The sequence below is a fragment of the Quercus suber genome, unplaced genomic scaffold (genome assembly GCF_002906115.3).
Source record: "Quercus suber isolate HL8 unplaced genomic scaffold, Cork oak 2.0 scaffold_110, whole genome shotgun sequence".
NCBI lineage: Eukaryota > Viridiplantae > Streptophyta > Magnoliopsida > Fagales > Fagaceae > Quercus > Quercus suber.
This window is the reverse complement of record NW_027069575.1, coordinates 763,413-787,681: the sequence shown is the minus strand read 5'-3', so window position 1 is coordinate 787,681 and position 24,269 is coordinate 763,413. Positions and strand designations below refer to the sequence as shown.

General features: G+C 35.5%; 1 protein-coding gene across 5 annotated transcripts; it reads right to left on the bottom strand.

Moving 5' to 3' along the window:
• Positions 1-1,612: 1,612 nt before the first annotated feature.
• Positions 1,613-15,041, bottom strand: LOC111991488 (protein MODIFIER OF SNC1 1). 5 transcript variants are annotated; one of them, XM_024023259.2, is made up of 11 exons: positions 14,707-15,041; positions 10,716-10,791; positions 9,120-9,212; positions 8,979-9,023; positions 8,437-8,812; positions 6,861-6,942; positions 6,326-6,412; positions 4,879-6,208; positions 4,525-4,783; positions 1,905-4,434; positions 1,613-1,819 (listed from the first exon to the last, which is right to left on the bottom strand). In XM_024023259.2, exons 2-10 carry the CDS (start codon positions 10,745-10,747, stop codon positions 1,990-1,992), a joined length of 4,749 nt encoding a protein of 1,582 aa, XP_023879027.1. In that variant the 5' UTR covers positions 10,748-10,791; positions 14,707-15,041; the 3' UTR covers positions 1,613-1,819; positions 1,905-1,989. The 5 variants fall into 5 exon arrangements, with proteins under 5 accessions (XP_023879027.1, XP_023879030.1, XP_023879028.1 ...); XM_024023262.2 differs by having other exon boundaries at positions 6,332-6,412; XM_024023260.2 differs by having other exon boundaries at positions 14,834-15,041.
• Positions 15,042-24,269: the final 9,228 nt, after the last annotated feature.

Below are 24,269 nucleotides of genomic sequence, written 5' to 3'. Positions count from 1 at the left end.
TCAGCGCACTAATCCTTCCCACAGACATCGCCAATTGTAGGGTCTGTTTTTGTAGCCCAAAAGATATGAGTTCCCGCAGGCCCCAACGAACCCAGAACAATGAATTTGTAGAGAGTGGGTTGAAGGTTTAGGCGCTCACCGGCCCTCCATGAAGGATCAAATACTTTCCTTTTATTGAAAAATGCTAAGACCAATTTACAATGGGGGATGCTCCTCGGCCCATGGTCGAGGAGGTTTTTTCTTCCCCTCCACAAAAGAGATCCCCCTTTTACACTTTGTTCCCCTCTCTTATATCTCCCTCTCTTCCTCCTCCTGTTAATCATCTATTGGCCTCCCTCCTGACCGTCTGTCCCATCAGAGGTCATATCCATGCTCAGGTGGCTCACCCTGATCGATGTTGCCCTGCCAAGGAGTTACATCCCCATTAATGCGGCCAAAAAGGTTAGGTGAGCGTATTCAATGCCGAGGTGACAGTTCGCCCAGGGCTTGTTCCTTCTCCGTACTTCTGTTGCCAACGCGTGGCACTGGGCCCTCTTCTCCTCGGATATTCCAGGAGTCCTTTGGTAGGGTGGTCCTCGTGTTCTTCCGAGGTCTTGGACGCCCGAGGACAGGGTCATCCTCGGACTCATCATGCGTCCTCGGCGTGGGCCATTTGGACCTGGCTTGGAGTGGGCCAAAGCTACCGGATATTCTGGCCCCACAGTAGTAATTAATAAACCATTTGCATAGAAAAGAAAATAGCAAGACAAAGATGAAGACTACTCAGATGAGCAAGAGCAACAAGGATAGCATGGTAAAACAAAGATTCATCCCAAGCCTGGACTTAAACAGAGAATGGGGGCCCAACGAGCTACTCAACCATATCTAAATGGCTGCGTTGTCCCACCGATGCCTCTATCAATGCAGACTTGCCGACTTGCAGTTGACAAAATGGAAATCAAAATTCATCGTCAAATTTATTTATTTATTTTGTTATAAAATAAAGAAAATATAAAGAAAAGATAAACATACATTAGAGCAAAATTATATCTGAATTACTTGTTTTTTTTAGTGGCTATTCACTGCATCATATTATTTCTAATGCTAATATATCAATCTTTGCTCTTTATATATTTTTTGTATCTTACTTTTTTTTCCCTTTTTATCTATATCTTGCGATGAGAACATAGGTACATATATATAGATGAGAGGGGAGAAACCATTTTATTTTTAAAATCATTATATCTAATTAAATGAAATAGTATTATTCCAATTATATTTTAGTTATCAACTATTAGTATAGATTTATAGAAGAAGGGGGTACAGAGTTTTAGTTGTAGTGTTTACTTTTTATAGGAAAATCAATAATTTAATCAAGACTGTCAAGTAGCTTGTAGATAGAGAAATATGCCTTGGTGGTTTGTTTGATCACTGTTATTAGTGTTATATATTTAATAGTGAGATTTGAACCTTGAATGTCTTTGCTTTGCTGGAAACACTAGTTGAGCTACTTGGCTATTAATAGCTAATACACATGCTATTTCAATTTCTAAAGCATTAAGCTGAACCCCACAAAGAGGGCAATTCACACACACCAACACAAGCACCACAACACAAACTGAAAATTGCGATATACGATGGGGAACCAGAAAACTTCACTTCTTCCTCTCTCGTGTTCCATAGTAAAGGGATAATGGTCACTAAATACAAGATGACAGATTGAGGGTTCCACAGCGAACACGCTGTGACCAAATTACACTGCTTAGATCAGATACATTTGCAAAAATATGAGAGGAAACTAACCACCTAAGATCACTTCACATCAAGTTTGCTCCAAGCCCTGCACAACATATAGCCATCAGTCGACAATTGATTAATAAATAAGTTATAACTGAAAAGATCTACTACGCAAAAATTAGTACTACCTGAAAACATGAGGGATCAATCCACTACAAATTATGGAGTTGTTTATAGTCAAACAAAAACCTGACCATGGAATTTCTATCATCACTACTCATAACCAGCATCTACTCGATCATTGCCACTTTGCCGTCCATAAAAGTTCCCTCCACCACGCCTTGAATGACTCGGACCTCTCTCCCTGAACCTCGGACCTGCATTATGAGTTCCATCTTTAGGTCCTTCAGCATTGTTGGACTTGTTATTGTTAAACGGGCCCACTGGCTGGTACTCGTAATGTGAATTGTGCCTCTGCCTTTCCCAGTTTACAGGTTGGTTGTTATGTTTGCTATCTTGCCCAGATGAGTTCCAATCTCCACGAGATTCATTCCCTCTGCCAAAACGGTTATTGTTTTGGTTTCCACTCTTGCGGAACCCTGATGATGACCGTTGCTCATGTCTAACATCAATATTTGCAGGAGCATGTTCAACTGGGCTAACATGAACTCGATTCGGGGAGTGGGTTCGTCCCTTTAGCGAACCTACTTTTCTACCTCTTTTAGCCTCTTGATGCCCTACATTTAATGCTTCTTCTGCAGTGCATTTTTTAGAGGGAGACTCATCATGGTGAGGCTGGGGTACAACTTCACCTAAACTCTTGTCTTGTTGTGCTGCCAGAGGTACTTCACCCTGGGGAGTATACTCCTTTTTGTTTGTCCAGGCAACTTCACCATCTACACTTTGACCACTATTGGTTCTGCCTCCCCGTTGATAATTAGCTGAAGACATCTGAGATTTGGGTTGCCAATGAGCAGTTGACCGTTCCCCAAGACCTCTATTTTCTTTTGAAGTAGTAGGCAAGTCTGACTGACTCATTTCAGAGGCTGAAGAATGAGTATTTATTTTCTTGTGATCAGAATCATTATTATTCCCCATACCTTTCTGTCCCTTGAGTGGATGCCGTTTCGTTCTGCCTGTTACTCCCTGATCTTTTATGACAGAAACTGCAACCGGTGGAACTGAATCAGAATGGTTGTGAATGTTCCATCCATCAGAAGCATTACTTTCTTCAGAATATTTCGGTTGCTCTTTCACTGAATTCACGTCAGGCTTCTGAGGTTGGAAATCCTCAACTGATTTTTGAACATTCCGATCAGGGTATGAAGAAGGTCCCTCCTGCATACTTTGCACGCCGACTGACTCCATTGAACCCCGTTGCCGCCACGACCCATGTGCTTTTCCCTGCTTATTCTGTCTACCATCCCCATTCCTGGACTCAAAGGGAAGCCCAACTTTTCCACTAGGTGAACTAGCAGGTTGACTAAATTCCGTGAATTGAGAACTAGAATCTGCTTTCCCAACAGTCTCATCTGATGTATTCTGATTAATTGAAGATGCCACTGGTTGTTGAATGCATCCTTGCTGAGCCATTTCCTTTGCTACAGGCTTTGGTATGTATCTCTCCATTTCTGCCCTCTTTTTGGGATTGCTCTGGACTTGATGATCACTCTTGACGGATGAAATACTGGACTCAACTACATTTTTATGACTGGCTTCCTCAGTGTCAGCTTTATTCTGTGACCGCACCGGTGCCCAAATAACATCGCTCTGGATTCTCTCTGCGGATCTATTAACATGTGGATTTCTTGGCATCCTGCGAGACTGCTGAGATTTCCCCTGGCTATTCACTCTACCATGATCTTCGCTGGGTAAAGATAAGCGCTGTTCTGGTAACTGATTTGCATCTTTGGAAATGGTTACCGACTCAATTGAATTAGGATCCAATTCAGACTCAGAAGCCTTTGGCCTACCACTTTCAACAGAAGCATTAACATGATTTGTTTCTTTTGATTCTGATGATTGTAAAGCCGCCATAGACGATGCTGACTCCGCTTTGTGCTTGTTCTTGCCACTTCTGCCATTCTTCTTTCTCTGATGAACGGACGACTCGGCCATGGCATTTGCATTCACAGGCAAGCTTGACTCACAGCTCAAAGCACTTTCACTAGCAAGTCCCCCAACTGACACTGTGACCTTACCTGCTGCATCAGGATGACTTTTCGGCGCCTCATCATTATGGGTGGAAATTGACTTCTCATCAATTTTCTTTTCTGACAGAATATTCTGCTTTTGTTTGTAGTTCATACGCTTCTGCTTTGAGGCATTACCATCATGAACATGGGGAGCATTATTAACATGAGCAACATCAGCACATTCAGCATCTCGCTGCAAGGACCCCGACTGGTTTTGCACTAAAGGTTCCCTGTTAGCACTCTTAGGTTTCTCTGGAGGTAGCTCACCGGACAAAACACAGGATTGTTCCACTCTACCGGTGCTACCCTCACTAATTTGAGGAACTACATTCAATTCTTGCTTATTCTGGATAGCACCACTTAAAGCATCTTCTGACTGCTGATTTGAACCATCCATCGATTGTTTACGCTTATTCAACTCTTCCAATTTTGCATGAGCCTTGGCCATTTGCCTTCTTGTCCGTTCTTCCTCCTCCTCCTTTAGTTGTTTGGCACGTTGCTCAAGTTCTCTCAACTTAGGACGCTGATGAAGTATACCAGTATCATAAGGCTCAAAAGCATAAAAGCTACAAGGAACATTAAAAAAAAAAAAAAAAAAAAAAGGATATCTTACCTGTGCTTGATAATCACTTGGATCAGAAACAGGATCAGCAGATTCTCTCTCATCCCTTGCTACAGGATATGGTCCAGACTTTGCAGAAGCCTCAACAGAGGTATGGTGGTCATGCACATGAACGTCAGAATGTGAAGCTAATACAACGCTTGGAGAGTCTACCACTGGAAATTTTTTCCGCCACCCATCAACCTCTTGGCTATTGAGTGCTCCTCTTCCACGATTACCACCTCTGCCTTGCACACCATGTGTAGATCTCCTGTGAATCTGCAAATCAGTATTTTACGAACACAGAAATAACTACTACATTGTTAGTGAAAGCCTGCAAGGTACAGAACAGGAAAAAAAAAAAACCTGGAGATGGTTGTTCCACTGACTACTGTAGATTCAAGGCTCTTATCTCCAGCAGAAAATCCCATTTCACGGGAGGCAGAATTTGTCATTCCAGTGGTGTGGGTTCTCTCGGTATACACAAAACCACTACCAACTTCATTTGTAGAATGGTTAGCCTTGGCATTCTGAACCTGAAATTTATCCTTTCGCTCCTCCAAACTGGAAACAGATGTAATATCATGCCGTCCATCAGAAGCCCGGGCTTTTGCATTTAATCCCTCAATTTTTTGAATCAGAGAGGAATCTTTTGGAACAGCTGAAACAGGACCTTGAACTTCTTGTAAACCAGGGGATGTGTGTTCCAAATGTGTCATCGAAATGTCATCCAATCCCCTCATATTTCCCACACTTTCAGGAGACTTTACTTTTACAGGGACAGAAGAATAAGATCGTTGGTTGTCATAAGTCTGACTCGAAACTTCTTGACTGGTTTCTGTTCTTCTTAAAGCCATCTCCTCATCATTTCTGTAATCTGACCTCCGGTCATTTTCCAATGAAGAAATTCCTGGTTGGTCCCCCTTCTCAACATATGCAGCATTTGTTGCAACTGTACCCTCCCATTTTTTCTCTTCATTCTTTCCCTCCCAACAATTCTGCTGCTTCAGAAGAACTTTGTATGGTCCTCGAGGATCATGATGATGACCAGATTCCACATGTTCTGCAGCCGATGTTTTGCCAGTAGAACCATATCCACCAGATCTTCCCTGAGAATTGCCAGGCTCGGGAGCATTTTGGCTTGGGTACCTGTTATAAACATGGGGGCCAGCTGCCATTCCCATAAATGGAACATCTCGTTCATTCGATGCGTGGTAACCTATTGGTGGACCATAATAGCCTTCATATGCAACTGGACCAGGGAAAAAGCCAGGCCTCATTGGCATACCTGGGCGAATGTAAGCATCGGGCATATGAGGTCTATACAAATCTCCATTTTTTGGATGGTGTCCTCTTGGTGCGCCTCCTGGTGGGGGACCTGGCTGTGGATTGGCAAGAGCAGTAGGTGGGATTTGAGTGCGATAATAAAATGGTTCCATGGGAAAGCCACCAGGAGCAACAGGAGCTCCATATGGAGGACCTCCTGGAGGTCGGAACCAACCTGGAGGGTTAGTTACTGGAGGACCATGCCAAGCTTCATAATGTTGAGGAGGAATACTAGGATTAGGGTATGGGTGGGGATCGCCCTGCCACCTCTCCGCACCGGTTGTGACTCCCTCATCACTGTATGCAGGGAGATCTCTTACCCAAGAATTTGCAGTACCGCTTTTCACATTTGCATTTACAGAAACATCACCTGAAATAAGAGAATACCTTTTTCGAATGAGGCAATGCTAAACGTTAAAACAGAAATTGGCACAAGAAACAGGAACCCAGCATCTTCATTAAAAGCATGGGAATTGACTGCATGTACACAAACCAACTGTAGAAGCCCCACTCCTCTCTTTGGGAAGTGCTATTCCACCGGAAGACGAGCCTGGGCGCCTGTGAGAACCGTGGTCTGTGTAATTCACAGTTGATCAAGCAATCAGAGAATTGCATAGAATATTCCACTAAAACACTTGAACCACCATGATAAGCCTCTTCTTTCATAAATCTAACAAACAGTGCAAAAGTAAAGCAAACCATGCATAACTAAAATGACTAAAATTGCTCCATAAAATTTAGTTTGAAAAAATAGCAATGCAGTTAGATTCTTCATTCTTCAAAGCTTTATAAAAGAGACAATAGGCATGACATCAGCTTCAATCCTTCAGGTAAGTGACTATTTTTAAAGTTAAAGTATAACAATCAAGAAAGGAAGTACATAACAATGACAGCAAGTGGTGTAAACCATCAAATTAACCCTTAACTCTGATGATAGTAACTAAAAAACATAAACATGACACTAAAAAAATATTAAGGAGGCAATTGAAGATAAACATAACCTTGTGACTCGGTATTCTTACCAGAAATATCCTTCTCCGAACCAAGTGTTGGAAAATCTCCAGAAGTCAGAGAAAACGCATCCTTCTTGGGTGCCATTACTCCCTGCAGGTACAACAGTGGATAACTAACATAGATCAGGCCATACAACTGACACAAGAGAGAGAGAGAACAAATATAAACTGCTTAAACAAAATAAGAATAGCCAAGGGTGAAATTTCATAGAGTATACTGTATAAAACTCAACCCAAAAACTAATCCCATATAATACCACATAATTGTTTCCCCTCAACCTACTGCAACTACAAGTGGCGACAAAGTAAGAGAAACCGAGAGGGGAGAGATTCTAAACAAACAAAGGAAAGATACATTACAGACAAAAAATAGGGATACCACAAAAATTGTAATTTAACTCAAGATATCCTTGACACTCTTCCAATATGCGTGAATCATGATATGGTTATTGATATCACTAAAACAAAAACAAAAACAAACAAAAAATGAAGGCCAAGAATACCTATTTTTGTTATAATTCAACAGTGGGGGTGAGGGGATTTGAACCTTGGATGTCTCCGTTAGAAGCACCAGGAGAGGCTAGTTAAACTACAAGGCTCTTTGTAATGAAGACCAAGAATACATTTCCATTGAAGATTTCGGTATAATCAAGCAAGAAAAAGAAATGCTTCCAATATATTCCTCAGATTTTTCTTTGAATCTAACAAAGAGTAGTCATTGCATTAATGATATTCTAGATTTTTTATCCTTTTTCTAGCAAGTTCAACTCACTCACCCGTATGGTATTGAACCCCTGACTTATCCTCCACCCCTAATTAAGGGAGGAGATGCCATCTAGTCCAAAGACCACAAGCTTCCCAACCCCCCCAACAATTTTTTAATTCCTTTTTTTTTTTTCATTTGGATTAATAATAAAAATACGCTTAAAAGAAAAGCGCAAAAGTGGAGCAACCCTAGTACACAGGAAGTATAAAAAGGAAAAGCCTCTTTTAATTCCTCTATAGTTTTGTCGGAATTTACTAGATAATTAATAAATACACACGGTACATGATGCTCCAAATTATGATCAGTTGACACATAGTTTATCACTCTTAACTGCAAAATACTGTCTGGGTTTTCTTTTTTAATGTTTATTTTGTATTATGCATAAAATTGAAGGCAGTGAATTATTCAATAAAATATTAACTAATTACTGAAAGTACAGAAAAAGGCACTGCCTGCCAATCACAGAACTTTAAGTGAAACTATGTTTCATAAAACGGCCCTAACACAAAAAAAAAAAAAAAAAAAAAAAAAAAAAAAATTATTGCATTTCAGTCCTGCATATAGTTTGCTTAAACAGTTCTTTTTATAGAAAAAAAAATATCAGTAAATGGGGTTAAAAAAGGATTTATGTACACATCCAGCCCACATAACAAGCTAAATATAACATCCATAACATATTTTGCACAACTTTAATGAAGAAACAATATATTGTTACTGCAGCATATCCTTCAGTAAGAAAACTGCGCAGGAAACTTCTTAATTTGTAAGTATTGTTAAAATGCAAAGAATCAAACAATGAGCTTACAATCAGAAATATACCAGTTTCTCTGCAGTCCCAGCAGCACTCCATGGCCCTGGATTTTCAGATGATTGTTCTGCAAACCGGGATAACTGTGAGCTACCAGGTCTTGTTTCTGCACTGCGAGGACGCAATGATGTTAGTGACGTCTGACTAGACGTCAATGCACCAGAAGCTGATGATGGCCTAGAGTTTGGACCCCATGCATTAGCAGTAGGTTCATGAGCTCTATCACTACCAGCAGTTGACGGTCGTGTGCTGCTGCCACCAGATGAAGGACGGCCACTTAAATGACTTGGTGAACCAGTACCACCATCAGCTCTCGGAGACAGTGCTGAAGAACCCCACGCATTTGACGTGGAAGAAGATGATCTACTGCCCCAGCTAAGGGTGCCCCTGACAAGTTTAAACATATATACTCAAGCACTGCTTTGGCATTCATAATCAGGACATATAGTGACAGCATTATAATACTATATGGATACACAAACAAATCATAATACTCACACACACACACACACAAAGAGATCAGATACCCTAGACTGAGGGATGTGGTACTTACCTAGGAACAATTTCCACACTTGGGTCCAAGCCATGATTTTCTAACCTTAAAACAACAGAGAGATGATGTAAAATCTTAGGGGGGCCAAAAACAATTCATATCTGTAAAGTGAACATAAAGAATTCAGCAGGAACCAAATACCTTTGACTTGGTAAGTTTATGGGTTTTGGAACCGTGACTTTCCCTAAAACAGTCATGCCACCTCTTCTGGCAGAGGCAGAAGCAGCCCCCCACCTGCATGAATTATGGCACCATTATATGACAATGTGAGAATGTGTGTCAATTACAGCACAAAAGAATCTGAAAACCAGATTAACCAACAGTATCCTCCAGCACAAACTCAAAAAGGATAATAAGAACAATTTTCACCAAAATCGTGAAGAAGAATAAACACCCAGTAAATTAACAATAAATAAAAAACAGTAACACAATAATAAAGACTGACAAGTGACAACATCATAGTTCAAATTTAAACTAAATAATCCAACGCATTATCCTAATTGGATATTTACATGCATAAAGAAGGGAAGGGGGATGCAGGGGAACAAAAACTAAAGCTGAAACCATTGACATGCAGTTACTGGAGATTAAAATAATAATAAATAATAATAATAAAAAGACTAAAAAATTTAACGCACACTAGCAGAAAATCTAATAATGATATTTCTCTAATCAGGAAAAAACATAAAAATGAACAAAAATAGATCTACTGACATGAGATGGATATGCTACCACACTCTCAGTCATCCACATCTCTTTCTAATCACATCCCTCATGGTACTCGATTATTTTCATGTGACTAATTCTTTTTATTTTATAGGTAAGAAAAAATAACCAGCCCAAGTACTTGGGGATGTACTGTGGGGGCAAAAATCAAAAAACAAAATTACAATGATCAAGTAAAACAGGAAGGAAAAAACAAGAAAAATGCAACAAAGCCACACTCCATACAAGGAGAGTAGTAGACTCAAACATTTGGATACCATAGGGTGACCAGAAAAATTCATAAACTCAGGAGATGTCAATGAATCTACATCAGACCATAGGAAGTTGGCAAATTTTTATTGCCTATTAATTACAGTCTCTCCTATTAGCACAACTCTGGTCAATGAATATTCATGGGATATCCCCATTTTTTTTCAGCTGACAACCCACCATACCCATCCATGCTATATAAGTGAAACTACAGCATAAATTCCCCTCCTTTTCATTCTTTTTTTCTTTTGATGAAAGGAATTAAAGACACAATACATTATCTATAGATTTTTTATTATGAACAATTTATAACTTAACTCACCCCCTAAACATTTGACACTACACTCTCAATCCATCCATAAATGCTAATAGAAATGCTTAAAGTTTTGGGTTCTAAAGATATTGAAAATGCTTTACTACTCGCTATTAGTCTACTGGTATACAAAGTCTGAGCTGCAATTTTTTTCATGAACTAAGAAAATAGGTATCTTGTTCAAAATTTTCATAACTAACATTAAAGTGCCTCACAGAAGATGCTTCTTATGCATCACATGGGATATAATTTAACTCTCAGGCTTCCAAATAAAGCATGCAACCCCGAATTTGGCACCACTTGCTGTGAGTATGTGCAAATTGAGAAAATAAGAGTGAGTGACAGTTTAGATAACTATAAAAGAGAAGCATTCAAGATTTTTAAGCAACAAGGACCATGGCTACCAGGAAGATATTAGAGGAAGTTAAAGGGAAATGAAAACATTATACCTTCTCTCTCCACTCAGCATGCTCGATGTCATAGTCTGACTGTCCTTGCACGATCATTCAAAAAATTTGAGACAGCCTGGGAAAAGAAGGAAAAAACATTTTGATCAATTCAAGATGTTGTAGTAATGGATGTGAATTTCAAAACATACATAGCAATTACAAGATTGTGTATAAACATCTTTATCCATTCAAATATTACAAAACAATTTTTTTTATAACATTCAAAAAACTTTTCTGGTAGATATGGGGGCTTCAAATGATAGCCCATGGTAATGGCATCTTTCGTGGTACCTCATGTCTATGGTTCAAACCTCCCCTCCCCTCTCCCCCACTATCTACCAATCAAAAAATACAGAAGAAGTAATGCGCCCAAGGACAGGATCCATCCGAATAGCAATTTTTTTTTCTAATAACAATAATTGTTTCTACTTGATGGCTCTGATGCAAACCCAAGAGTGTCCAACGTAGTTTTCACAAGTTTGTGGAGCCACCTCCCAGTCACAGATGTTGTTAGTTTCCACAGCTAGATGCCATCTGAGGCAGTCAATGCCAGGATTGTGTTGGCTGCCAATTTGGTGGGGGATTCCTTGGCATGTTGATATAATGCTGGCAAGGAAGAACAATGATAAAACTTTCACGATTATTTGTAAGGGAAAGAGCTAGAGCACTTTGTGCAAGTTGACAGACTTCATTGCTTGGTGCCTCTATTTATAGGCTCTAACTCTGCAAAGCGGCCTTACTTAGGGATGTAATTTACTCAAACGCCACCAGTCCAGTAAAAGATCATTTCAATTGAAAATTCATACACTTGCATGATCACACCATCATTAAAAATTTTACTTGGCTTTTGTGAACAGGTTAAGAAGGAATCTATTTGTTTCTACTACCAATAATTGTTTCTACTTGATGGCTCTGATGCAAACCCAAGAGAGAGAGAGAGAGAGAGATGAATCCACTAAGGAGGAGAAACATATCAAACAAAAAGCAATCAAATGGTTAGCTTAACCACCCTCCCCCATTGTAAATATTGTAAAAGTTAGTTTAACCACATATATGTGTAAAACATAAAATGCCTTTAGTCGAAACCATAGAACTTTTATATATATATATATATATATATATGCCAAGAGCCTTGTAATGGGGGGGGGGGGTACATATCAGTGCCAGACTTCCAATATTAGAAATTTGCAATGTCCTTTAGCCAAATAAATACATTAGCATAATCCATTTCAGCCAATGAAAGGAGATCTCATATTCTCATCTTCTAAAGATTTGGTCTAGGGGTATGAATGGCACGGGACAGAGGTTTTATGAATTCTTTATATGGGCAGACAACGGGCTCAATGTTTTCTTCAATTGAGGGGTTCCTAGATTTTATGGACTACCTAGGCTCCAGCTAATTGTTTTTTTCCCCCTCTTTAGGATTCTTGAATACAACCTGTGTACTAGATTGTCATTTTTTTAATAAATTTATTTACATATAAAATAAAAATAAAAATTCCCATCACATCCCAACCCCTCACATGTGTAGAAACCAACCCAACCCACATGGAACAGGTTGGGTTGGGTCAATGGATTATGCTTAAAAATTTCATGGCTTATAAAAATTTATACTTCCATAAACTATTTAAGCATTTGTTTTGATAAATTTTTACAATTCACATAATATGCCTAAATCATATTCCAAACTCATCAAAACTAATTCTTAATATATTAAAACAAATCAAACTAAAAAATAAAATAACCATAATCAAATGGGTTGGAAAACCTATCAAACTAAACCCAACCAAACTCAAGGTTCAAAATAAAATTCCAACCAAACCCAAGACATCGGGTTGGGTTGGACTGGTTTTGTCAAGTTAGTGGGTTGGCCCGCTTCAGCTTCATGCCTTAAAGCACTGACCCCATCATCAATCAGTGACTTCTATTTTGTTAGGATGCAGACACGGTCAAATATCTTGTATAACTAGTTTCAAGGATAGTAACAGTAGAGATTGCAGTTGGCAGCCCAAAATGTTGAGCCCCAACCTATAGATCACAAGGAAGGTAGTAGCTAAAATTGCAATAACGCAGCCTTTTTTTCTTTATTAGCTGTAGAGCAGTTTCATTTTTGGGGGGCTTCAACTTGTACTGCATCTTATGGGACTCAAATGTAAACCATATCCTTTTTTCTCTCAATTATTCTCCTAAACAGAGTATTATAAAATTGGAATCCCATGCGAACTAGATTTCTACGATTTACCACACCTACACTTCTTTTTTGACCAAAGTCCATCCCTTCAGTAGTAATGTTCCTTCAAAATAGGAAATCTTCAAACAATAATAGAAAACATTGTAGCAAAAAGAATTTCTGCCCATACTCTTAACTACTTGTTAAACCTGATTTCCTCCCATGATGCCAACAGTTACACAGTTCAATAAATTCTCTTTTGAATTCAGTTCTTTCAGCCACTGGTCCGCTTTCTTAAAAATTTCCACTTGCTAGATGGCCTGTTCTGCTGTGCTAAAAACAATACACATAATTCTAAGTGTCATATTATATGTCACCAAGACAACATATTGTATCCTAATAATCAAAAGACCCAGCTACAATAGGATTCAAAAACAACGACTATCATGTGTTTAACTCAACTAATAATTCCAATTAAATTGGGATTGCCTCTTTAAAAAAAGAACATTCGATGATGAGATGTATCAAAACTCATCTCAATTCCCAACTAATTACAAAAGCATTCCCAAAATTCCATTCAACAGATCAACTAAAAGAGCAAACTACTTTCTTTTCGCAGTTCCTATGAATTATGTTCTGTTTCATTAAACCAGTTCTGCTAGGCACACGAGTACATTATCAGCTTCTCTATCCACACATCAACAACAACAACACTCTGGACTCCTATTTGCCCTCTCCTTCCAACATCCTTTCTGCTCAACTCAGCTCAACAAATCCATTGCCTCAAGTATGCTGGGTTGGTTATAAAGCCCTTCATATCACAATTCCACTTTATACAGGAACAAAATTTCTTTTAAAAGTCTGCCCAACAAAAGCTCCTTCTTGTCTTCCCCATTTCATCTCACAATAATTGAACCTAAATCATAGCAATTATTCATACTAGTCTACGTTTAGAGTTCCTTTTTTTGCCTAGAAAGTATTACAAACAAATTTTTTAGAGAAATACCAAAGAGGTGCTAAATATTATTTCTTCTTAAGGCTAAGAGAAACTTTTAAATTACAATTCTATATTGCACATTGCCTCACAATTCTACCCTACATCCAACTTCTTCTAAATCTATTAACAACCACATTCAACCTTGCACAACAAATCATTACGTCCTACATTTGTATCAACCACCTCTCCCAGGCTTAACAGACATAAGAGCACCTCATGCTCTGGATAAGACATTATTATAACTAGTGATCTTGAACCCACAAACTCAACCTTCACCCGCCTCGTTACATCAGTTCAAAGTAACATTTGAGCTAGACCTTATTGGGTTCCTAAAATTGTATTACAAAGCTTCCTATATAAACATGGGATTATTAAGAGACATTTATCGAAACCCATTTTACAGTATTGATCACTATGACCACCCTTTCAATTTAATAACAATAACTTCAAATAAAATTGATCCACAAAGTGCAAACCCACATAAACAGAAACATTCAAACCAATTACAAATAATGAAACAACAACAAAACAATTCAATTCCAAAGCAAATACAAACCATTTCAAACATAATATACAAAATTTAAAAAACCATAAAACCCCAAATGCTCCGTTTGGTTGCCGAGAAACCACAAGGAAATATAAAACAAGCATTTGGCACATAGTTTATCTTGTCCTCTAAATCTATTTATCAATTTTTTTTTTCCCTTTTGCGCTATTTCAAAATTTTTTATATCTTCCGCTTCGATTTCTTGTGTGAACGAAATAGCATCGAAAACTCGAAAAATAACAATAATAAAATAGTTTCTGAGGAAATATAGACTTGCCTGAAAAAGCTAGGTTCAGAAAGGATTCGTGGAAACCCTAGAGAGAAACGAAAAAAAAAAAAAAAAATCCAAGAAAGTATGAAACAAAGAGAGAAAGAGAGAAAAGTGATGAGAAATCGGAACCTACGCGAGTGTATGAAGATCGCGACGAAGGTTCGGAGATAGAGAGAGATCTGACAGAGTTGAAGAAGAAGGATTTGAGTGCGGTGAGGTTTTTTTTTTCAGATCGGAGAAGAAGAAGAAGAAGAAAAAGAAGAGGAAGAAGAAGGAGAGAGAGAGAGAGAGAGAGAGAGAGAGAGCTGAGGAGTTAAGATGATTTTTGGAGTTGGCCTTGTGAAGATTATTAATGTGCACACACAACCTTTTTATTTTTTCTCACACACAAATTGAAATTAGACATTAATATACATGTAGAATTGTAGTTGTAGATTAATTATTATTATTAGTTTTAATTTTTTTTTTTTAGTTTTTGGGGGATTTCTACCTTTTGTAGTAAAAAAAAAAAAAAAGCAAAATTTGTGATTTTCGTTTTATAAAGATAAAGTTTTTTTTTTTAAAATGGCGTTATGGGTAATCTATATATAGAAAAAGAAAGATGTTCCCATCAAAAAAAGAAAAAGAAAAAGAAAGATGTTACACCAATCATTATTCAAAAAAAGAAAAGAAAGAATAAGACCTCTGTTGGAGTCTGAGGCAAATTTAGGGGTGTTAATTCGAGATAGCATGTCGGGTTCATGTTGTGTCGAGGTAAGAGTATTTGACTAAATGCCTTAACCTGAATCCGACTCATGTAATAATCGTGTTATAGCTCTTCAACTCTAATCTAACTTGTTAATGAAGTAGATTGACATGACCTGATTCACTTGACATGCTTAATAAATGGATTGTGTTGGATTGACATGAATGTAACACAACCCATTTCAACCCGCTTAATATTAAATATGACATTCATAAAGAAACAAGTTCTTTACATTCCGAAAATAACGCATACACTTATAGTCTTCAACTCACGTTCAAAATAACATAGTTCAAAAAATATATAACATCATCTAGAAATAAGTTTTTTACGCTCCAAAAGAAGTACATATACTTCAACTTAAATTCAAAATAACATAGTTTAACAAAAATATAACATCCACATAACACATCAAATGGTAAGTATCAATATTGAAAAAGTTTGTTCAAACAATAGAATACGACTAAGGTTTATAAAATTTCAATTTACAATTATACCACTTGTAAGTTTTTGTAATTATTCACTTTTCTTTTTAAGTTTAAAATACATGTTAGATATAAAAAGTATTTGATAGATCTAAAATAAAATGATTATTTATTTGTTATAAGTTTTAGGGCTTAAGTAAAAAAAATTTATTTACCGTAAATTTAAAGGTCTCAAACTGCAAACAATAGTTACAAGTTTTAGGGCTTAAGTAAAATTTTTAGTATAAAAGTATATATGGCAAAAAAAAAAAATTGAAAGTTTTAGGGTTAAGCAAATAGATTGTAAAAATTTTAATGTAAAACTTATGTACAATTAGTTTAGGTTCTAAAAAAAATGGATTCTAATTAGCTCAACTGAAAATATAATTAGTCCATAAATAAAATATATGGGAGTTCAATCCTCGCCTCTACCAAAAATTCAATTAGTGTCTTGGTCTAATAATAAAAGCAATGATCAGGAGCGAGTGTCATTAGAGTTTGAGATAAATCTAGAGGTCTCAAATTGCAAAAATTAGTTTCAAATTTTAGGGCTTAAGTAAAATTTTTAGTAGGGGATGAAGCTTGTGTCCAATGCATTTTTGCACCGGACACAATACGATTAAGACACGTGTCCAATTTTGGACATGTGTCTACATCTTAGCTTATCCATTGTTAAAAAGTACTAGATACAAGCCATATTAGCAAACAACAATTGAAAGTTTTAGGATTAGGTAAATAGATTATAAAAATTTTATGATAAAACTTATGTAAAATTAGTTTAGGCTCTAAAAAAATGAGTTCCCATTAGCCCAAAAAAAGTCGCTTGTCATCGAATAAAATATATGGGAGTTTTTTTTTTTTTTTTTTTGATCTGCAAATATATGGGAGTTGATTCCAAAAAAAGTCGCTTGTCATCGAATAAAATATATGGGAGTTTTTTTTTTTTTTTTTTTGATCTGCAAATATATGGGAGTTGATCTTTGTTTATACCAAAAATCTAATTGGTGTCTTGATCTAATGATAGAAAAACAATCATCAGAAACAGACGTCATAGATTGAAATTATCACTAAAATAAAGGCTTTCAATTAAATTCAATCATATGATTACATTGATTAACGTAAATACATGGTTTAATTTAATCACAAACCTAACTTAAAAACATTCTAACAACTCTATCTAATTTTTTTATGGGGTAAAATATTTTTTAAATTTTCCAATTAAATTCAACCATGGCCATTCAATCAATACAATATATAAGCAATGTTTTTTTCAAATATATATAATAAAATTAATTAAAAAATACCTTAAAAATTGTACATAAATTAATTTTCAAAGCATATTTAGAATTGTTCGGAAGTACGAGGCACTGGTGCACTGCCACTGTGCCACAATGGCAAAGTTGCAATATGCTCGCCTTTGTATGTACTGATTAAAATAACGAGAGAGAGAGAGAGAGAGAGAGAGAGAGAGATAACAGATAAGTATGAAGGATACAGTAGTTGTACTTGTATTGGAGGATAAAATATCTCTTTCTAGTTTCTACGGCAAATCTCGGCTTTCAATGAAACGATTAATATTTTAATATATAGTTTATTAATGTATAATATTTAATAATATTTTCAAGTCATTTTGAGTAAAAAACAATGGATAAGGCTTGTGTTCAGTTAAAATTTTAATTAGACAAGGTAGAATTCGGACACATGTCTAAGATTTGACATATCCAGTGAAAACTTTCACTGAACACAAAAATGACTTGTCTAATTTAATAATTTTTTTTTTGAGAGAGTTGCAACTTATGGTGTTCGTTCCTGATGAGCGTTTTTTAACATCAGACCAAGACACCAATTAGTTGTTGATGTAAGCGGAGATTAAACCCCAGATCTCCTGGCTCAATAGTATAATGACAAGTTCATTGGATAAAAAAAAATGGTAATTTTTTTTGTTACTCACTAAAAAAGATTGTTCATTTTTTAGTGTTTATTCCAAGGCAGTTACCTTAATTGGTGTCTTTTATTGTTAAATAAAATATATAAAGCTCAATCTTTACTTACACCAAAAACTAAATTATGTCTTAATTTGATAATAAAGAATAATTATCAAAAGTAAATATAATGATTGTGAAGAATAAAATAGAACATAATATAGAAGATTTTTATTTCAAAGCATTGGATATAAGACAAACCATTGTAAAAAATAGATAGGATAACATTGTCATTGGAATTTAAGGACAAATAGAATGTTAGAATAAACAAATATGTGGAAGGGTAAAACTGTAAATTGGTATTTATTGATTTAAATAGGTAACTTCACTTATCAGATATTGAATCCCAGTAATGATGACATCCCATATCCTTTAAGGATTAATAAGTTATAAACTTAGTGCACAGGTGTTAAGCAAGTCAAAAAAGTGCGTATCAAAGTCCTAGACCACATGTCCAAGACCTGTTGGTTCAATTGGGACCCCCTCGCCAAGAAGTAAGCTCCAAGTTTGATCTATCATTTCTAACTTTTAACAGAGCAACCAAACAAAAAAGTCCTACACTACAAAGTACAAAAACCACTGCAGCAAAATACAATACAAGTGCCAATTCGAATCTGTCCTTTCTATTCTGATCACTGATATTTGAAATGGAGGGAGACAAATCATAAAAGAGAAAGATGAAAGAATAGTAGGAGAGAAAAGTGATTGAGATGTACAAAGATGAGTTAATCTTGTTTCATCCACTCTTATTGCTAAAGATTGCCATTTGTTTATGCGGTCAGATTTTGCAAGGTCTCACCATCACCCCCAATGAATTGGATGCTTTCTCTCTCTCTCTCTCTCTCTTTACCTTTTCAAGAAAAAGGCGTATTGATAACTTTCAAACTGTAGTTCAGCTTGAGTTATTGAAAAATAACTCTATTGGTTCTTTCTAATTGAACAATACAAAGAGTCCGTTTGGATAGCACTTATTGTTGCTGAAAGTTGATAAAAACTGATTGTTGCTGAAAACACTGTAGCAAAATAATTTTTAAATGTGTAAATAGTATCGTGGGACCCACTTTTAATATTTTTTAATACATAAACAGTGCGCTACAGTGCATGAACAGTGCTAATTGTCTCCTGCACAGTGATTTTACTGTTCATGCGTTGAAAAAAAAAAAAAAAAAAGGCTCCGAAACGTGAAATTGGAAACGCACAGCAACTTTGAGTGCTATCCAAACGCAGGCAAAAGCTTAAAAAGCAACTCAAGTTTGAGTTAATGAATTATTGGTAGGAAAAGAATGACGTAAATTAATATTGGATGATTTAGATGTTCCATCTTTTATATTATTGTTTAAAAGCAAGATATTAATATGAGAAGTAAGACAATGTTAGCAAAACAATGTTAAATAATATAGGGCTATGCAAACTGCAAAGACCAATCCGAACTAACTGTTCTAAGCTGGAACGATCGCCCCCATTGGTGTGTTAGAAATTCATAGATAGAACTCATTCTTAACTGACTTGGAAGGGGAGAGTGTCCAAGAACTTATAAATACATGATTAAATTTACACTTAATCCATGTAGGACATTAAGATCATAACATGATGCCACCTAGATCAATATCAATAGTCGGAGAAAAAACCAAACCCTTCAACATGATGTTAGTAGGTGTTTTCTATATACTTACGAATACCAAACCAGACGACACTAACTACAGAAACAAACACATTTAAAATTATCGTCTTTAAACCCAAGCTATTGACTGACCTTGATAAAAAACTATATATGATTGAAATCATGAAAGGCATTAAGGTAAGGAACATATATAGTAATCCATTATTTCAGCAAAAAATATACTAATCCATTATTAGTAGCGAAGGAAAAATGCCACCATCCCACTTGGACTAGTCTAGCCCTATGAGGTTTTTTCAATCTTGAAGAGGGCATGGATTTTGCCTAAATTGTCCCATCTTGTTCCCAACCCACCCTGCTTCATGTGTGTACAATCTCTCTCTCTCTCTCTCTCTCTTTCTCTCTCTCTCTCCCCCTTAATCTTTTTTTTTTCCCTTGTGCCTCTAACTCTAATCAAACCAAAAGAATCTCATTAAAAATACCAAAGTGACTCCACCTTACTCCATTACAACCTATCATACTTCTATTTCACATGGAATTTTCTAATCTTAAAGAAGGCATGAAATTGGGATGACTAGATAGGATACTCATGATCTTGAATTCTTATTTGATGTAAGGATAACATGTGTAGCCTTATTCACATTGTTGTGGTTACACGAGCAACCATTATTCATATTACCAACTCCCATGATTTGGCTTATGTCTCGTCTCATTGTTATCCCTAATTATTTTAATTTCTTTTTATACCACCCTTGATTGTAACTAGTAATAAAGTTAGGGTCACAACAAAAGTTTACAAAATCCAATTCACCTACCACTTCACACATGAGTTATTAAAAAAATCAATTGATCTATTAAAAAAAAAAATAGAGATTATGTTGGGTCCATGTTTGAGGTGGTAGGAAAATTAGAGAGTGTTGTGAAATGAATAATGCTAGGGATGTAAAATTTTACCATATAAACCTTACAATATAATGTGTCACCAATTATAAAAAAAACAATTCAAACATTCATTGGAAAAAAATATAGTTTCAACATATGACGTCTTCTAATGGTTTCTCTTCATCGTCATACCAAGACACCAATTAATTTTTTGTACAGGCATGGATCAAATCCTATATCTATTATTCAACGACAAGAGAGATTTTATAAGTTGAGCTAATTGAAACTCACTATTGCCACATTAGTTTGTAGTACATTTAGCATTTTTCTTGTGAGATATTAGTTAAGAAAGTCAAGGTAAATATCTTTTGTCACAATTTTGGATTGTAATTGACAGATAAAAAGTTATGATTTCGTGTGAAAGTAATTGTCCATTACCTAAACAAGTTACAACAAAGGATTGCTACTTGCTACTAAGAATAAAGTTAGGGGTACAACAAAAATTCACAACAATTTAAAAAGATTCCTATATTAACTTGTAACCTCACACATGTGCTGATGTGCCCATCACAGTTTGCAATTTGAATCTTTCTCATGAATTAGATATGTTAATTTGAGAATATTGTGAAATTAAGGTGTGAGACATGACTTTGCTACTAATTGTTTATGTTTTGTTTCTAAATTGACACCTAACTAACTCAGCACGTGCTAAACAGCAACAATATTTTTTGTTTTTGTGTTTTTGTTTTTGTTTTTCCCAGGAATACGATTGGGCAAAAATGGGAAACTAATTTTGTTTTCCAAACAATATAGTTAGTAGGCCACTTTTTCAAACTATATAACTTAGTAGCATCTCGAGCCTAAAAGGCTCGATTTTGGGCTTATAAATTGAGCCTTAGAGGCTCAGATTTCATGTTTTGAGGCACTTTGACGTGGAACCTTTTCCACGTGGAAGTCGAGTCTTATAGACTCGATTTTCATATCGAGCCTTAGAAGGTCGATTTCTGTGGTCTAATATTCCACGTAAATGCCACATGGAAATCGGGCCTTAGAGACTCAGTTTGTTAAAATGGTCCCTATAGGTCATGTTTTTTTTTTTTTTGACTAGGTCTCTCGGGTCACACATTCCTGCTCAACAGCTTGACTGAAACGTCTCTCACTTTCACATGTTCACTCCCTCTCTCTCATACAATCCCAACACTTAATCAAGTCTTCCCTCTCTCACTCCCCCTTTCACTCTCATACAATCCCAGCACTCACATTGCACATCCTCATGTCAGGTAAGGGTCCCACTCTCTAGTTGGTTGTTTATTGTTTGGTTTTGATATTTGTCTTTATTTAATTTTTTTTCTTGAGTATGAAATTATAATCATTGATTGTATTTAGTGATGTAATTTCTTCATTTTGGTTTTGCCATAATAACTTTTTAGCTCCATTATGTACTGGTAATCTCCCATTAGAAATGTTGTTGTAGTAGAAATATCAAACGTTGCCATGAGTAATGAAATGGGATTGATCTGCTAAAAATATCAAATGTTGCTGTAGTAGAAATATCAAATGTTGCCATAAGTAATGAAATGGGAAGTTGAGCCCCTGGCAGATGAGTTTACAAAGAAAACTTAGCAAGCATGCTTCTTTCTTTGCACTATAGTCATACAACTATTTACTTTAATTGTGTCCACAGTACATCGAGATCAACATTATTCATACTATTCCTAGTATGCACTTCATCCATGAACCAGTTCCACCAATTGCACTTTACCATCACACTTACTAAGTAAACCAATACACAAAACATATCTTTAATTATTGGAACTCATAAATTCTAAATGAGCCATATCTTGGTGCAAGATTTCAAGAAATACTAATCAAGTTCACAAAAATTCCAAAAACCAAAATTTGAATATGAGAGAGAGATCCATACTTGGGTGCTAGAAAGAACGACACAATTTGTAACAAACACATACACAATTTTATATGACAGTTGTTACCAAAAACATATTTCTTAGATGTTAATTTATTTGAAAATTATTAATTTCCTCATTTTCTTTTCTCCCCCCACCCCTTTTTTTAATAACAAGTTAGAATCCTTTTCAATTGAGTTATACATGTATCTTGACATTGATATGGCTTGAATATGGAGTTGTTGTCAACTTGTCATCATGGAACTGGTTGAAAATCTTAAGGTTAAAAATTATGTTGTTTCTTGAATTGTTGTTGGCCTTGATAAAACATTGTCCTCAAAACTGTTCACCTCATCATCGTTAATATCCTTTCTATGAGGGCAGAGCTACACTTAGCCAAAATTTTTAAAAGAACTTTATAAGGTATATATATTTTGCAAATTTTTTAGACACTAGACCTTAAAATTGATAGTTGGCCCCTCCAAAAATAAGAGCTACCCCTTGCAAAAAAATATTAAATAACTACTTAAATGTTGGATTCTAAAAAATAATTGTTAAGAACAACAAACTATCCGCATTGTAAAAATAAAAAAAAATAAAAAAAAATTCTTTTTAGTGTTTTCCTTTCTTATTAATTGGTAAGTTTTGGTTGTTGAGTTCAAATAGTAAGTTTGTAATAAAATAAATTTCTTGGTAGAGTTTTTTTTTTTTTTTTTTAATTTATTTATTTGGGACTAAGGGTTCGTTTGGATTGAACTTATTATTGCTGAAACTGAAAATACTGTAACAAAATAATTTTTAAATGTGTAAATAGTACCGTGGGACCCATTTTTAATATTTTTTAGTGCGTAAATAGTGCTAAACAGTGCATAAACAATATTTTTTGTCTCTTGTACAGTAAAATCATGTGATTTTACTGTTTACTTGCCAGGAAAAAAAGAAAAGAAAAGGGGAAAATGCAAAACGTGGACTCAGCTTTCAGCTGAGTCCAAACGCCCTCTAAGTCTTTCGTTGTTGTTGTTAATTTTCGAATTGTTTGTCAATACTTAATTTAGTCACAAAATGTTAAATGAAAAACCAATGCATATAAATTACTACTAGAGGTTTTATTTAACCAAAAAAAAAAACTACTAGAGGTTTTCGTCAAAGCAATGCCTTTTTCCCAGATAAAAATTAAAAACAATCACGGAAAGAAGGAAAAAAAAACGATTAGTGCCGAAGGTGATGTTTTATGCTTCCACAATATTGCAAGCCATGAACTTTAATTAATTACCCAAAATGTTGCAACTTGCAAGTCACGAACCTTAATCTAACAATAAATCTATGATAAAACACACAAACGACCTTGAGGTTTAGGCTAGCTAATACTAAGTATTATTAAGACTTTTTAAAAATATCAAATTTTCTCCCTAAGGCTCTATTTGGTTAAAGGATGAAAAATATTAAAAAGATGAAAAAAAAAAATAGATGGATGAAAAACTCATTTATTTAGTTGAGAATAAAATAAAATAATAGAAAATGTAGTTTATAAATTTATCAATGGTATGTATCATGAATTTCTTTTGTTGTGTGGTTTGATATTTTTCTTTAGTTTTTATTTTTTGCTTGAGTATGAAAGTCATTGAGTATTGTTAGGTTTTTATCATGGGTATGTATCATGAATTTCTTTTGTTGTTTGGTTTGATATTTATCTTTGATTTTTTTTGCTTGAGTATGAAATAATGATTGATATATTTAAGATGTATTCTTGGTATATTTGTATTGTTAGGTTTTTAATGATTATATTTTTGTTTGGTTTGATATTTTTATTTATATTTTTGTTAGAGTTGATTTGAAATTTCGCAATGGGGGTGAGTTCTGTCTTTAGATTTTTTTTTTTGTTTTTGTTTTTGTTTTTGTTTTTGTTTTTGTTTTTGTTTTAGTATGAAATGATAATGATTGTGTGTTTGTATGTGATGTGGGGTGAGTATATGCAAA

What these genes read in the sequence shown, in the direction of transcription:
- LOC111991488 (XM_024023259.2), bottom strand. Translation starts at nt 10,747, where the DNA reads ATGACATCGAGCATGCTGAGTGGAGAGAGAAG. An exon ending in ATAAACTTACCAAGTCAAAG is followed by an intron (nt 9,024 to 9,119) that starts GTATTTGGTTCC and finishes TGTTGTTTTAAG; the next exon opens with GTTAGAAAATCATGGCTTGG. An exon ending in CTGGGACTGCAGAGAAACTG is followed by an intron (nt 6,943 to 8,436) that starts GTATATTTCTGA and finishes TTGTACCTGCAG; the next exon opens with GGAGTAATGGCACCCAAGAA.